The 14,875-nt window shown below is 42.0% G+C and overlaps 2 protein-coding genes across 3 annotated transcripts in view; one reads left to right on the top strand and one right to left on the bottom strand.

Moving 5' to 3' along the window:
- EIF2AK4 (eukaryotic translation initiation factor 2 alpha kinase 4) overlaps positions 1–5,097 on the top strand; it is a 38,581-nt gene extending 33,484 nt beyond the window's left edge. The window contains exons 35-38 of one of the 2 annotated variants that reach the window (XM_058838897.1): positions 711–779; positions 1,411–1,455; positions 2,560–2,684; positions 3,892–5,097. In XM_058838897.1, coding sequence (XP_058694880.1) covers positions 711–779; positions 1,411–1,455; positions 2,560–2,684; positions 3,892–3,946 — 294 coding nt within the window. In that variant the 3' untranslated portion in view covers positions 3,947–5,097. The remainder of the gene's footprint in view (positions 1–710; positions 780–1,410; positions 1,456–2,559; positions 2,685–3,891) is intronic. The other variant, XM_058838889.1, reaches the window with a different exon arrangement.
- A 483-nt stretch (positions 5,098–5,580) lies between these two features.
- Positions 5,581–8,722, bottom strand: SRP14 (signal recognition particle 14). The gene is made up of 5 exons (XM_058838922.1): positions 8,577–8,722; positions 8,076–8,148; positions 7,312–7,424; positions 6,745–6,777; positions 5,581–6,408 (listed from the first exon to the last, which is right to left on the bottom strand). Exons 1-5 carry the CDS (start codon positions 8,598–8,600, stop codon positions 6,319–6,321), a joined length of 333 nt encoding a protein of 110 aa, XP_058694905.1. The 5' UTR covers positions 8,601–8,722; the 3' UTR covers positions 5,581–6,318.
- Between the last annotated feature and the right edge of the window lie 6,153 nt (positions 8,723–14,875).

The following is a 14,875-nucleotide window of genomic DNA, read 5'->3' as shown; positions in this document are numbered from 1 at the left end:
TCAACATATTTAGAGTACATGGTAAAACAGAACTGTAATCTTATCCCCTTTTCAGTCCAAACTTGGGTGTGCAACAAAAAAATCTCACAATTAACAATTCTTAGAGCCCAAATAAAGAAGTGGATGTTACTCTCTGAGCTAAACAAACTTACTGTTTTCAGGTTTTGCATATGTAAAAGCAACATTTCCAAGGTACAAAAGACAACATAATGCAAGGCTGCAACTACATTTGTAAAGTGCTACCTTGGTGGGACCACTAGCTTGCTCTGAAAAAAGGTGTGATAAGGCATGACCCCTATTTTGGTTTGGTGTTCAAAAGCCATCCTCCTCCTTTAGCTGGAGGTGATTCACTGCATCCAGTCACAGGTTCTCAGGTTCCTTTAAAAGTTACCTAACACCAGAAACAGAGAGCAGTTTTCAACAGTTACACAAGCGTCCACATGGTTCTGTCTGCTTTAGCACCATGCCAGTATTACCAAGTGTGTACCATTGCTGCAAGTGTCTCAGCCCCAGTCTCCTTCATCTCCACTCATCATGGATTATTGTGAAATTTTTACTGAAAATTACATTAAACAATAGTTTAAATCTGATGTAGTTCTATGTCTTGTTAGAAGCAGCCTCTTTTGTTCTCGTTTATGCAATATTAAATTAATGCTTCTAAACTGTGTCACACAAGCAGTATTTTACTTTTGCCCATCTTTTGTTCCCAGGTGCAAACAAGACTTCAGACATTCATTTCTAGCCTGCAACAGAAAACAAGTGAGATTGAGATTTTAGCAGTAAGTATTTGGCAGAAGCCTGAATTAATTCCAAATTCTTAATTGCAGTGGATGATGTCATTCCTGTCTGGAACAAACTGCCAGTTGCCTCATTTTAGTGATAACTTAATGAATCAAACTTTATTAAATTTAAATAAAGGGTTAAATAAGACCCCTGCTCTGTTTCTCTGATACTTGAAAAGTATCTCAAATTGTGTGTATAGGATAGTTGCATGGAATAAAATTTAACAAGCGTTTAGTTGTAAGCTGTTAAGCTGTAATTACACCAGCTACTGTGGTAGATGTAACAACTTGCTCCTGGCTAGATTTAGACTTTCATTTAAGCCAACACAACTCTTGTTTGTATATAGCTTTTAGACTTCATTGACCATGTCACAAAGAACTTTAAAATGGTGTATCCTTCTCAGGAAACATAACTGCCTATTTGCCTGCACCTATGTGCCACTTCCCATAGTGGAATCTGTCATGAATAGTTAAAAAGGTTTCAATAATTTTAAACTAAGTTCCCAGTTTTAGCAGCATGAGTGCTTCTCTGAAAATCAAAAAGTCTGACTCCCTTCAGCATACCTCATCAAGAGTTGGCAAACTGGTAACAGAACTGCTAAGTATTGATTTCTTGGAATGCTTGCAGGTTGATCTGCCAAAAGCAACTGTGATACACTTCTTATCATTAGAGGTAAGCAATTAAGTATTGTTGTTAGAACTCTAACTGAACACAATAGATGATAAATTCTGTTTCAAATTAAGTGAAATGTAAAATCCACCCATTCTAGATTTCTCTTTCAAGTTTGAATTAGGCTTAAAAGGATTTACCCAGGGAGCTTGACTGAGAAAAATCTTTTTGTCAAATGTCCAAGGTACACAAGACAAGACTAGGAAGTCCTAGTCCAAAGCTCTGAGTTTTTTCCCCAAGAATAGTTATCTACAATTAAATCAACTCCTCTTTTTCAAAAACCAATAAGCATTAATAGCAGTTTTAACAAAGATGTTCCTTGAAGCTGTTAATGAAGGAGAACCCAAAATACAGAAGCAATTGTTTCAAGTACAGTAGCTGAAGCATCCCTTAGTGAAGCGAAGATATAAAGGGGATGTATATTATATCAACACCTTTAACAACTCAGGAACTGGTCAATGATGCAAGAAAGATGAAAACACCAAAGACAAAGCTTTCATCTTTTCTCCAATGACAGTGCTAACTTGAGAGAGATGGATGGAGGGATGGATGCCTCTCCACCCCCTAAAAAAAACCCGAAGTCAAGAACGGCATTCTACTGGAAGTGCATTTAGTACTTTCATGCCTTTTATCTGCTGCTCTGAAGCAGTGCTTGTCTGGCAATCAAAACCCAGTGAAACACTTCAAAACATTTTCAAAATACTTAGTTCATTCAGTCTATATAAATCATGGAGGTAGTTTATCACCTTTTACTTAACAAAAAAAAAAAAATTAAATGCATATGCAGATGATCAGCTGGCATCATTCACTTTTGATCACCAGTACATCAGTTATGGTGTTCTTTCCAGCACTGCCAAGCTGATACAACCATTTTATTGCTTTTTAGCACTGAAATGTGTTAAGAAACTGATCGCTAAATTAACATTTTTTTCTTAAAAAAAAATCAAGTTGCCATGTGTTGTTGATATTCATCATGTTTGAAAGCTGTTTAATTAAAGAGCATTGACATTACACAGTATTCAGAAGGCTACATACTACTGGGAGAAGTATTTCCTTCACAAAAGAATATGACTGGCATAGTTCCCTATTAATTTTTTTTTTCCTTAGCTTGATGGAGATAAACAAGCCTTTGATGCTACTGTGAGACAACTGATGTCACGGTGGCCCAAGCAGAGATCTTCCTATTTACAAGCAATTTGTGATGAAATTTACAGTCTCAAAATGGAAAAGAGGTAAATTTGTTAAGCTCTTATGGCTATATAAACTACCTCAATTGTTTCTGTATTTAAACTAAAAGATAAGCTGCTCCTAACTTGTCTTCTGCTTTCCCCTCTCTCTGAGGCAAAAAGAAATACTCAGGAAATGTGTATAGTTCCTTCAAAACTAGAGGACTGGTCACCAACCCTCACTTACTGATAAAATGTTAAATACTTCATTTTTGTAAGTCTTTTCAAGAAGCTCTAGCATGTATTGCCACTTTTATCTCATGTGCTGCTGTGTTAATAAATAGCAGACAGCTATGTACAGTCAGGTGTCCTGCTATACATAGTACACATACTTCTATATATGTAAATATACATGTATATATAATATATACATCTATACTGCTACATAAAAGCTCTCTTTTTTGATGAGAGGGATGCAGTTTGTCTTTTAGAATTCATGAGCACATTTAATTCCTCCTGCTTTGAAATAATACAGTGGCAGTCAGGCACAGGTGGGAGAGTGCCCAGTTTCATGCAAGTGTGATGGATGCTCTCCCAACATATACAGTAAAGCCCATTTTTGTTTTGTAAGCACAAAAACATTTATATTCAACCCATAATCTCCCATAGAATCCAGCTGGATTCTGGCAAGGCTGATACAGATAATCTGGACGCATCCAGTATGACCAGTTTTAAACCGAACCACTTGAGGCCTGGATATTTATGCCTAATTATGGGTTTAATGTTTGTTTGTTTTTTTTTTTGTTCCACTTGAAGTTGCTTAACCTTTAAATTAGACTAAAACTTTGGTTCCTTTTTCTTATATGCACTAAAATTGCTCCAGGTTTGCTGTTTACTAAGGCAGCTACATATCAAGTGAAGCATTTTTTTTTTCTTTATGGGGCTTGCAAGGCTGTGAGCGACAGAACCCAAATTATACTCCATACAATGCTGGGTATTAATGTAATACAGTCCCTGACTATCTTCCTACCCCATTTGGGGCTTGAGCACTACCTAGCCATAAGCCTTCAGATCACTGAAGTGAAAATTGAACAGGCAAGATCAATGGAAAGAGGATGAGGGGAAAATTGCAATCACAGCCAAACAAAATAAAACTTACTGATTTTCTACTAAATCTTTGCTGCTATCTTATAGTGAGGATTTGTCACAGGAATTGCAGCATTCAAACCTGCAGTTTCAAAATTTTAAAATTGTTTTTTCTTTCCCTCTGCAGGGTTCCTGCACTTATCCTGTACAGTTACCGAGATGAATACAAAGTTTTGTTTTAGTACTTAAAGCATCTTTCATGGGGTGCTTCTACAACAGTGTTTTGTCAGAAGGAATTTCAAAAAGCTGTAATAATGCAAGACAGGCAACTAGTGCCTTTTTCTGCTTTTTCTGTGTCCAGATTGCATTTCATGTATAATACTGTCCTGATTCTGGCAGGAGAGGGTTAAGATTTGCTGTAGCTAGGAGGCATGGCCAGGACCCAGAGGTTCATTTGTACCACCTCAAGCCACTGCTGGGGGCCTTCCAGGCGGGCACAGTGTGGCAGAGGGAGCAGTTGGGGTGTGTTGTTTTTGTGGACTCGTTCACCTGTCCTGGACCTTCTGCCACTGGTATTGTTGCTGTTACGGGTTTATCTCACTGCTGTTTCCAGTAAATTCATACCTCAACCTGTGCTCTTTACCTTCTGTGTCTCCCAGTTCTCCTCTCCAGCCACCAACAGGGGAGGGGGTAGTGAGTGGCACATGTATTCAAATGGAGCACTAAACTAGAGAATGACATTCCTAAACCATGACAAATACAAAACTAAATGCTTTCAAAATGTGGAAGTAATTGTTTTATAGGCAATTAAGGAGCAAGTCTGACTATAGCCACAGCTAGGCATTACCATGTAATTCTTGCCCCTTATGCTACATAAATCAGCTGTACAGATGTAAAACTTTTTTTTTAAATAGTTTCAAAATGCTTTTTATGCAACAGTAGTACTGCAACAAGCAATGTCAGTTCTAGAATTATGAAATAATTAATTACCTTTAACAAATTGTTTTAAACATTTTTTGAGTTTTTATGAAATAAAAACTGCTGAGCCTTATTGAAATACTCATTATGAGCCTTTTGTGTTTCATTTTTGGTTGGGATTTTTAACCTACTGTTTTAATTTATGTATAAAATATGGTAGACTTCAGGCTGAGAGTTGTTACCAGCCTGTGCTTGTCCTGTCTGTACTTTTGCATTGAAATCAAGCAGCAGCTTCTGTGAGATCAACACCTGATAAAAGAAAAACACTTGTTTCAGACCTGCAGAATCTAAACCAAAGACTTTGAAGAGAAACATAAGCCGCATGTGCTTGGGGCATAACCAAAGTTTTGAACTAACTTTCTTTACCTGAGTTGTCAGATGAAGTTTGAGGCTAGTCATAGTAATGATGGAAGTATTATAATTACCTTCTTGAAGCTGAACTGTAACACAACCCCATCAGGAAAAATGATGCTGAGAAACTGATTCACAGCAGTCATAGTTAACTGTGTATTTCACATCAAAACACTGGATGAATATGCAGAAATGTTAAGGATTTTTGGAAACACACTGGTGTTTATCCTCCCTCCCCACTTGGCACCTTTTGTTTAAATAACTTAAAACCTTTTTCTTTCTCTAACTCAAACGATTGCTATTTGTAGAGGTTTTTTTAATTAAATTAATAAATACCTACTTACTTTTTCTGCCCTTTCTTGTAGCAAAGAAGAAGGCAAAGTTAAAACATGTATAGGTAATTTGCAAGACAAACCAAAAAACTTCTGAGGAATGTGAAGGTTCTAACAGCAATGTCCAAAGCAGCAGCAGCCAATCCTAAAGGCATAGATAACTGTGCCATTCCTAGCAATTCACCAAGACAAGTCACATCAGTCATTACACCAAATCAATTTTTCATTATGTTTAATAGGAGCAATTACATATTTACTTTTTACATCTGCTCATATGAATGAAGGAAAATTCAGATCCCTGAATATCCTGAAGGATGATGTTTTTAAAAAAAATTTAGGTGACATGAGCATTTTTAAGCCATGTCTGAAGGGAACATGATGCAGAGTCCTACCCTACCCCCACCCTGAACCCAGGTCAGAACAGCTGGATTAGCATGGAGTGAAGGCTCTGCAGGAACTCCAGCACTTTGCTGGCTGCCTTGGGGATATCTGCACTGTGTCATGTAGACATGGCCCTCAGATTAAGAAAGAAACAGGAAAGCAGCTGTTCCTGATAATATGATGGCACCTGCTTTCCCTAGAACTACTGAGGCTCATCTATAAACCTGGGCATCTGTCACTGAGGCTGCTGCACCAGTCTTGTTTTGCTTCTGGTACGGTGCATTTCTCTTACCCTGTGCTACCCCCAGACAGGTTTTATACTGCAGAGTAAAACCCAGCAGTGTAAGTACAAACCAGCTGAGTGTAAAGCTATTTCAGTATAATGCTGTACATACTCCTGCCATACAACAACCCAAAGAAAGCACTTCTGCTCTCAGTTTAAACAAAAGTACTGATCACATCCCAGTATCCTGCTGGAAGGAAAGCCAAAGACAAGTGGTAACTCAAAAAGAAATGGACTTTGCTTTGAGCAAGGGTCAAGTCTATTATAGTGCTGGTGACACACCATCCCATCACTGTGTAGCTTTACTCTTCTTGGCCTTGCTTTTCTTGTCTTTCTTCTTCAAGCCATCCATGTTAGCTCTTAGCAAATTTGAGTATGCCTGAAAGAACAATTAGAACCATTTAAAAGAACTCCAAATACTTAAATGACAATATGCAAGAGGTAACATTTTATGTATTACTTATGGCCAGTTATCTGCCTTTTTCCAGAGAACCATGCTCTTACACCCTGCACCGGGAAAACACTGTTTTTAAACCAATGTACAAGGTTAGGTAAAATAGGATTTTTTAAAAAACAGATTAAAATAAATGGGTAGTCTAACTTAGTTTCTGTGGCAGTTCAGCACAGAATCAACCTGTTCACAGGTGTCCAGTGCTTCCAACAGACCACATCTACTGCTTATGGAAAAGGAGGATAAAAGCCATACAAAACTTACCATCTGGAATTTATTTACTTCCTTTGAGCTCACCTACAAAAGTAATACTGGAGGTTAACCATGAAAACTCTGGTTTCTATTACAAACCAAGTATCAGAACGTTTACCCATCAGTTAGCATCGGTCTTTTTAGCAGGAGTTGGATCAACTTATCACATTCAGTGGTCAATGTCCTGTACTGGTACATCACAGGACTTCACTGATTTAGAAAACTGAAAACATTCCTTGATTAACAAAACCCTCTACAGGCCATTCATCCTTAAGTCAATGTTTTCAAATGGGAAGAATGTGAAAAAGCATTCAAAGAAAGGTTTGATTCACCTGTGGGGCCATAAATTGCTGCAGCTCAAATCAGCAGCTCTTTCTCCAAGTAACATTTTTCCTTGTGTCATATCACAGAGCAGAGCTAAAGTCAGCTAAAGCCTTTTCCAATCCCCCATTCAAAGTAAATACACATCAGGTTTTCAACTTTCAGTTAACACTTTCTCAGGTTTCACTTAAAATATGGAGCATTAAATCAAAACCACACAGAGCCATTAATCTTTCTAACCTAAAATTTGTCACTTACCACTGTGCTAATTTTCTTCTTTCCATCAGTTGCTCTTAGGAGACACTTATTGTCTGCTGGTTCAAAACTTTCTACATGGCCTTTGCGTGGAACTGGCTTTGTTCGGCCATCATCTGTATTGAAAAAGAATTTTTATTCTTACTTCATTAAAATCTACGGATGCCTTCTGATGTGAGATGTTAAGAACTGCTCATGAGCAGATCTGTAAAGCACCGGGAATTTCAGGCCAGCTGAACTAACACTGCTGCCAAACTGCTCTTACTCCAGAACCCCAGAAGGATCTGTTCTTTAAACTGCATCTGCCAGAAAAAATGGAAGTAAATCCTCCCTCAAGGTGCTGTATGCCCTGCCTGCTCATGCTTTAAATGCACATCAGCCTGCTGCCTCCTGCCTCGATACACTGCCTCTCTAGTAGTGCCAGCTAGCCAGGAACCAGAGGAACATGAACACGCAAAAACAACATCAAAACTCTCCTTTTACAGAAAACTAACGATTTTCACTTACTGTTTGACAATCAGAAAATCACAGTATTTCCTGCAGTTTGAAATACAGTCTTACTCAAAGATTATTAATACTAATAGTACTAGTACTATTGGTCCTACAGCTAATAAATGTAGGGCTCCATCAGTGCTCCAGGGTTTGTCCCTATGGCCGCTCTTGTCTCCAGATACCCTAGATTACAACTGTATTGCTTAAAATACCTGACGACAGCAGTCAGATTTATAGGAACACCTCTTTAATCCAGTAACAGACTCCAAACTTACATTTCTTCAGCGTTATGAAAACGCTCCCGGAAGTCCTGCACTTTTGGAAGAGCCTGGTGAGCTCCGTCAAGAACTGCAAGAGAAAGAGACGCGGCCGTGGCTGGGGGCCCCCACACGAGCTCCGAGCGCTTCTCCCCGCGCCGCGCCGGCCCGGGCCCTCTGCCACCCGCGGGAGGCAGCACCGAGGAAAGACCAACTCTCGGCTTTCCCCACGCTCAAGCTGCAGGACACGAAGTCCCAGCCGGGGGCGGCCCGGCCCGCATTTCTGTCTCCGAACACGAGCTCTGAGTCCCCGGACATGCCGAGGCCCCGGCGCTTTTGCCTCGCTGAGACAGAGTCCCCGGGGACCGGACCGCTCCCCTCCCCCCAAGTGGCTCCTCCACCGCCGGAGCCAGCGTCGCCGCAGGGCTTTGCGGGCCCTCCCTCTGTCTTTCTTTCCCTCGCTCTCTCCGCGGCGGCACACGGGGCAGGGCCCATTCCCGGCGGGCCGCGGCCCCGTACCTGCTCGCTCTCCAGCAGCACCATCCTGCTCCGCTCCGGAAGGGCCGCGCGCGCATGCGCAGCGCGGGGAGAGCCACGTCAGTGGCGCAGGGTGGGAGGGCCCGGGGCGGCCCCGCCCGCGCTCCCGCTCCCCCTCCCGCTGCGGCTGCCGGGTCGAGCGCGATTCCAGCCGGGCCGAGCGCGATTCCAGCCGGGCCGAGCGCGATTCCAGCCGGGCCGCCCGCTCCCGGAGCCTGGAGACCGCGTTCCCTGCCCCACGTGGCGCGGTGTCCGTGCCCGGGCACCGGGAGCCGCTCGCAGGCGATCCTGGGAGCGGGCCGTCGCACCCCGTGAGGCGGGACTGGTGCAAAGGGCCCCGCTGAGCGCGGCTGGCGGTGAAGGGCGGGATGTGAGACTAAACGAACCAGACTCCTGGATCTGTGCAAAAACAGCAGAGGGGAAACCTGCGCCTGGCAGGGCCGAGAGGGCACTCCACAGCCCTGGCACTTGAAGCTCCTGAGGGGTGGATTCTGTACTGGAGTTTTCCGTCAGGCCCGTGACAGTCGGTGCAGGAGTGCACAGCAGTATCACGTGGCCTAGCGCCTTTTCGTGTTTATCACTAGGAAAATAGATCTGTTGTTTTCCTCCACGGCCCTAACAAAAGTGGAAGATAATGCCTTACAGATTAAAAGGAGAAACAGCTCTCAGACTGATAGGTGCTTGAGTCCCTGAGGAATTAATACTGTTCATTTATGAGCTCTGGCCTACGTTCTAGACAGAACTGAAACACCTTGCATTATCATTCTCATGGTGCGGGGGTTGTGTCGTATATGAAACAACACGTGATTACCAGAAAGCCTAGTCCCTCCAAAAGTCCTTTTTAGAGTCCACAATTACTCGCTGTCCTTTTGCAGGTTCGGCGGGAGGCAGTAGAGGGTGCTGTGATTGCACACACAGAAATGAAGCTGCCTAAAGAACAAGGAAACAAATACCCAAGAAGCAGGTCATTGCAACACGGCCATGGTTTATGAAAATCTACCAGCTTATTAAGGTAACTCCATTACGTTAGAGTCGGGGGAAGTGTAGAGACCCACCACTACTTTTCCCACATCGCGGGACTGTAGCATCCTCCTGATGCTTTTGCACTTATTATTATTTGCAGTTGAGGAGGAATGACTTAAGTAAATTAAATTCCATTGTTTCTCATGGCATTAAAAATCTCATTAAAAAGGAGAAATATATGTTATTGAAACCTCCTGAAAACAGGCGTTCTCAGGGGACTCCATCGGTGCTGTGGCTGGAAGTGCTGATAGGCCAAAGCCCTGTAGAAGTGTAGGAAGCGATGGTCCCTGCCCCTGCCAGTCAGTGAGCACAGCAAGTGAAGATGGATGGATGCACGGAGTCATTGCTGACACATACTACCTCTAACCCTGGCTGGTTGCTGGAGAAGTAACACTCTCCTGACTACAAGAGGTTGTTTTGTCAGAAATCAGAGTAGGGTTGTGTTTTCAAGAGAGCCCTGAACATGGACAATGTAAGAGTGTTGCAGGTTTTTATAGGCAACTTGTGAAAGAAGAGCAGAAATGGAAAAACTAAAACAATTGCAACATACTCCCCCTTGGAAACTACCATGGTCACAGGCACTGGAAGGCAGAAGTACATTTCCACTCATGCTTGCCAAAAGAGAAGATGGGTGGTCTCGTAGCTGAAACAAAGGGACTACAACTCTCACCTGAATTCTGACTGTTGACTTCACCAGAGAGGTCTTGAGTTGCCATAAACTGCTTTCCTAACTTCTCTGTGCCGTAGCTCTTCTTTATAAAGGTGGAGAAGCATAGTATGTAGTCATTCTCCTAAACCTCTGACACAACAAAAAGCATCAATGCCTGTGGGAAGGACACCACAGGGATTTTTTCGCTTAGTCTCCCTGCTCTGTTCAGTTGCTGGGCGTACCTTCGGGATGCTGCGGCCGTAGTGGTGCCCATCTCGATGCAGCTGAGGTGTCAGTAGCAGTGTAGGTGCCACATCAGAGACTCGCTACAAAGATACAGGGCATCCACCTTTCCAGGCAGATTCCTTGCAGGAATCTGTGACACTAAAGCTCTGGTTCTGCTGTGTGCTGGAAGAAGGGACAAAGAGGAAACTGCTGTGAAGAGCTCCAGGGAGTTGCATGAAGGTTATGTTTTTCAAATCTGTTGTTTTATCAGCAATTTTTTGGAAAATGTATTTGTCTCACTGCTAATAAAAGAAGTGGCTCAACTGAACTGCTCACTTTCCACAAGAAAGAAGGAGGATTTTTTTTTTCTTTTGCATGTGTGTTAGCTTATCTTCCTGATCTTGAAATTGTTTTTCAAGCCAGAATGTCACAATTTAATTGGGGGAGAAGCCTTAATCACAACTTGCAAACAAGGTGAAAATGGAACATTTTTAACGATTCCTTTCCAAAAAATAGATGGAGCAGGGGAATGCTGACATTGCTTTACTTTTGCCAAAGGCTGCCAACACTCTGAGGGAATAAGCTATTCAGCTGGCTAAAAAGTGCTGAACAAACACTGAAGGAGCTAAAGGGATACTCCCAATCATGATATACTCGCTTTTCACTCTATCTCCTGCCCCAGTCTGATGTCTTTCCCCTCACCCCATGCCCTCACAAAACAAAAAAAAACCAAAAAAAAAAAAAAGGAAAAATAGAAAAAAAAATAGAAAAAACAGACAAAAGGGAAAAAAAAGAAAAAATAAGAAAAGGCAGGTTAGATTAAAACAGTAGCAAGAGGAATTGGTGGATTCTGAGAGTTGGCAGGGGTATTAGTATTTTGTAACCTGATCTATCATGTGACCAGGGCCAGGCAATAAAAATAAGTCTCCTACCAGCCCTCCTGTTTGCTCAACTTTATTATATGGTGTCAGTGGAGAACTACTTTTTTTTCTTTCTTTCTTTTTTTGGCAAAAATTTAGCAAATGAAGCCACCTGAATCATTAAATCCTGAAGGAAATCTGGCAGAGGACTGGAGGAGGTTGTTGCTGTGCTTCCAAGTTTTCCTGGAAGCAAGCATGTACTGAAGAGAAAAGGAGAAGGTGAAATCTCTCCTAAATGTGGTGGGAGGGGCAGGAAGCAGAAAAACAAAACTGTTAGAAGTAAATTAAATTCTTGATCAGCCCTAGTAGAGGTTGGCAAAGATTTATTTGAATTAGCCAGCAAATATTACTACTCGTTATGGACTAACACACACACATATTCAGCTGCTGCACACCACAGTGAGCAGAAATGTAATAACATACTGTAAATTACAGTTCGCTCACCACAGTGCTCGAGATGAGTTAATAACAGATAATGGCCCACAATTCACAAGTGGATCATTCTGGTAACTCTCTTTGATCTGTAAGTTCAAGAATACCACGTCAAAGTATAACTATGCACAGGAAAAAGTCAGAGTTAGAGCAAAAGCCCAGTAACTGCCTCCCCCCCTTTACAAGTCTATCATTAGCACTGTAAAAACAGAGATGCACACCTCACTGCCTTACTGGCCTCACCAGATCTGAGATTAATAGGCAAAGGAAAAGCCTTCTAGAGCCAACATTTAACAGAGGCTGGTTGGGCAGAAAGACTATTAACCCTGGAATAGCTACCAAAACATCCCTAAGCCCTGTGCCAGGGGAGTAAAGAAGAAAAGTTTTAACAAGAGGAAGAAACAGTTACTCTTTTTGTCTGGTATTAGGTGGATTTCCAACAAAGCAATCGGTTACATTTGCACCAGTGAATGTCAGTCCTGAGATTGTGTCTTAACCTGCTTTATAAGAGAAAAGAAATAAAAGACATGCAAGGGGATGGTGATCAGAGACCTGTTGATCAATATAGATACAGAGGCACTATCAGTGTTATTCACCTCATCAGCTGATAACCCTGAAAAAGAGAAAGATTCTGAATACCTTATAGATTCCAACAGAGAACTAAACAATGCATTTTAGAAAGATCTTTCTGAGACCACATTATGCCACCAGAAAGCTGCTGAGTGAGAAGCTTTTCCTGGCGAGAAGGCCAACTTCCAAAGAGAAGATGTCCTCAAGAAAGAGGTTCCTCATGTCTTAGGAACCAATTCATTTACCCTAAGCTCTTCCCTAAGCATTTCTGTTCATTTTAGTGAATCCCTCCCTTAATTTAATATCATGTCATATTTACACATAATGAGTTTCAAGATAGGTTAAGTGTAACCTTGAGTTCAACAGACTTACTTTCATTGTGTAATAGCAATGTTAACAATGATTTATATTTTGTGAGGGAGACCAGGAAATAGATATGGATACTTTTCTTAAAACTCTAATGCACCACATTACTATTGTAGTGCAAATTGAAGCCTACATGAGTGAGACACAAAAAGACTGCTTGTTGGAAAAGGCCTACATGGTTTTGAAGTGTTATCCAGATTTTAGAAAGTTTCCCTGTGAAGGAAGATAAAGGATGTATATTTACCATATTATCAAGTGTCTCACACATGCTTGAAGTGGTTTTGTGACAAGCCCTCATCTCACAAAAAATGTGGGGAAAAAGGCTGGAAGAAAAGCGCAGATGCAGAGTTGTTCATCTGTACAAGTGATGGTGTCATCTGTGCTCTCTAAGGAGACCCTGCAATGGCATGTATGTCCTGAATCCATGAATAATGCTGAAGCACTCAACACACTTCTGGGAACAATGAAATTAAAGAGCCAATTGATTTAACTCTCAAAGTGTGAAGAAGTGCCTAGGGACAAGAATCAATGTGTCATCATATGTATTTAGTTTGAAGGACAGAGCAAGCAAAAGACAATCTCACATACCCCCAAATCCAATGCAAAACACTGGAGGAAAGTGGTCAGATAAAAAAGGAGAGAGATGCAATGTGAACATCCATGTTCATCAAAACACGTGTTTTGGTTGGTCCTGGTAACTTTCAGCTGTGAGCAGAGCAGAGTATAAGAACAGCCTGTTCTGAAGGAGTGCACCTGCGAGGTGACACAGCTGAGCTGTCCTGCCTGTCCCCTCCTCCTCTCGGTCCTCAGCCTGTAGCTGCTGCCAGCACTGCTGGGAAGTGACACTGCACTGCACACACAGACATCAGCTAGAGACTGTGTGGCCGTGAGTGTGGCACCGCGGGTGTGTGATGTAAGCGCTCAGCATGGTTTCAGTGAGTCTTTGTAAGCCATCTGTGAACTCCACAAGTGCAGGATCAATCCTGTACAATATGATGCACCTTCTCGGTGATCTAGAAACCAAACTTCACGTCTCCTTTCTCCAGTGGGAAGAGTATATCTAGTCATCAGTTCATTTAGTATGGCAGGTTTTTAAGTAGACACAAAATGTCTGGTTAAGAGATGTGCAAAGCATCAGGGAGGTAATTAAGTTGGAGCTCAAGAGTAATGAGGTGACAGAGATTAGGTTGAGCATCATTTCTTTCACATCAATGTGTCCTACTTTCAGAAAGACAAAAATGCACTTGTGAAAAATTTCCACCAGACATTCCCAGTAAGGCTACAGGAATTTTTTAAAACTATGTAAGTTTCTAAAAGACCAGATGAAGAATATCACAACATAGGAAAAGCCAGCAACTAAACCAAAACAAATCAGTGGGAATTTTAGGTCAACAGAATGTCACCAGGGAGGATAACACTGTCCCTGATATCAGAGATCACCTGGGGATGTGTAATTAGAAAGGGAGCCACTGTCATTGCTATCCTCCATTTGCAGTCTCATCAGACGGGCAGAAACCCCAGCACATGTATTCTCTTGATACTGTGGGGTGTTGGTGTCTCAGGAAGAAAAGGGTCACCTACCACCTCACCAGCACTATTTCCTGCCTCTGTTGAGGATGCCCAGCAAAGCGAGACCTGCCTGGACTTCTGAGGTTTAAGGATCACAACAAAAGCTGCTGTGCCTGTAAAACAATAGTTTCTTCATAACTCAAGTAATGATGTCCAATACAAGATCTGCACATCACAGAAAAAAGGCAGTCAAGTTAGTTACCAGACTAGTGAGGTGACAGAGACTGGCTTAGACATCATTGCTCTCGCTTACCTAGGCCCTAATTTTGGAAAAACAGAGTTTTAACTGTTGCCACCAGATATTTCCAGTATGATTTCCTTCTTGTAAGAGCTCCCAAGCATACCTACTTATTCAAGATTCAATGGTACGTTTTGCTCTTCCTTAAAGACTCCTCCAAATGTCCCGACACTTTCTAGGAACAGAGTGGTGTGGGGAGGCCACTTTGCACAGCCAGCAGCTGCCCTGAGCTCACTGGGTCAGCGGCTGGAGGAAGCAGTTTCCTGTTTTGCTAGTGCTCAATGCCACT

This window comes from Poecile atricapillus, chromosome 1 (assembly GCF_030490865.1).
Source record: "Poecile atricapillus isolate bPoeAtr1 chromosome 1, bPoeAtr1.hap1, whole genome shotgun sequence".
Taxonomy (NCBI): Eukaryota; Metazoa; Chordata; class Aves; order Passeriformes; family Paridae; genus Poecile; species Poecile atricapillus.
Note: the sequence above shows the minus strand (reverse complement) of the source record. Positions and strands in the feature narration are given on the sequence as shown.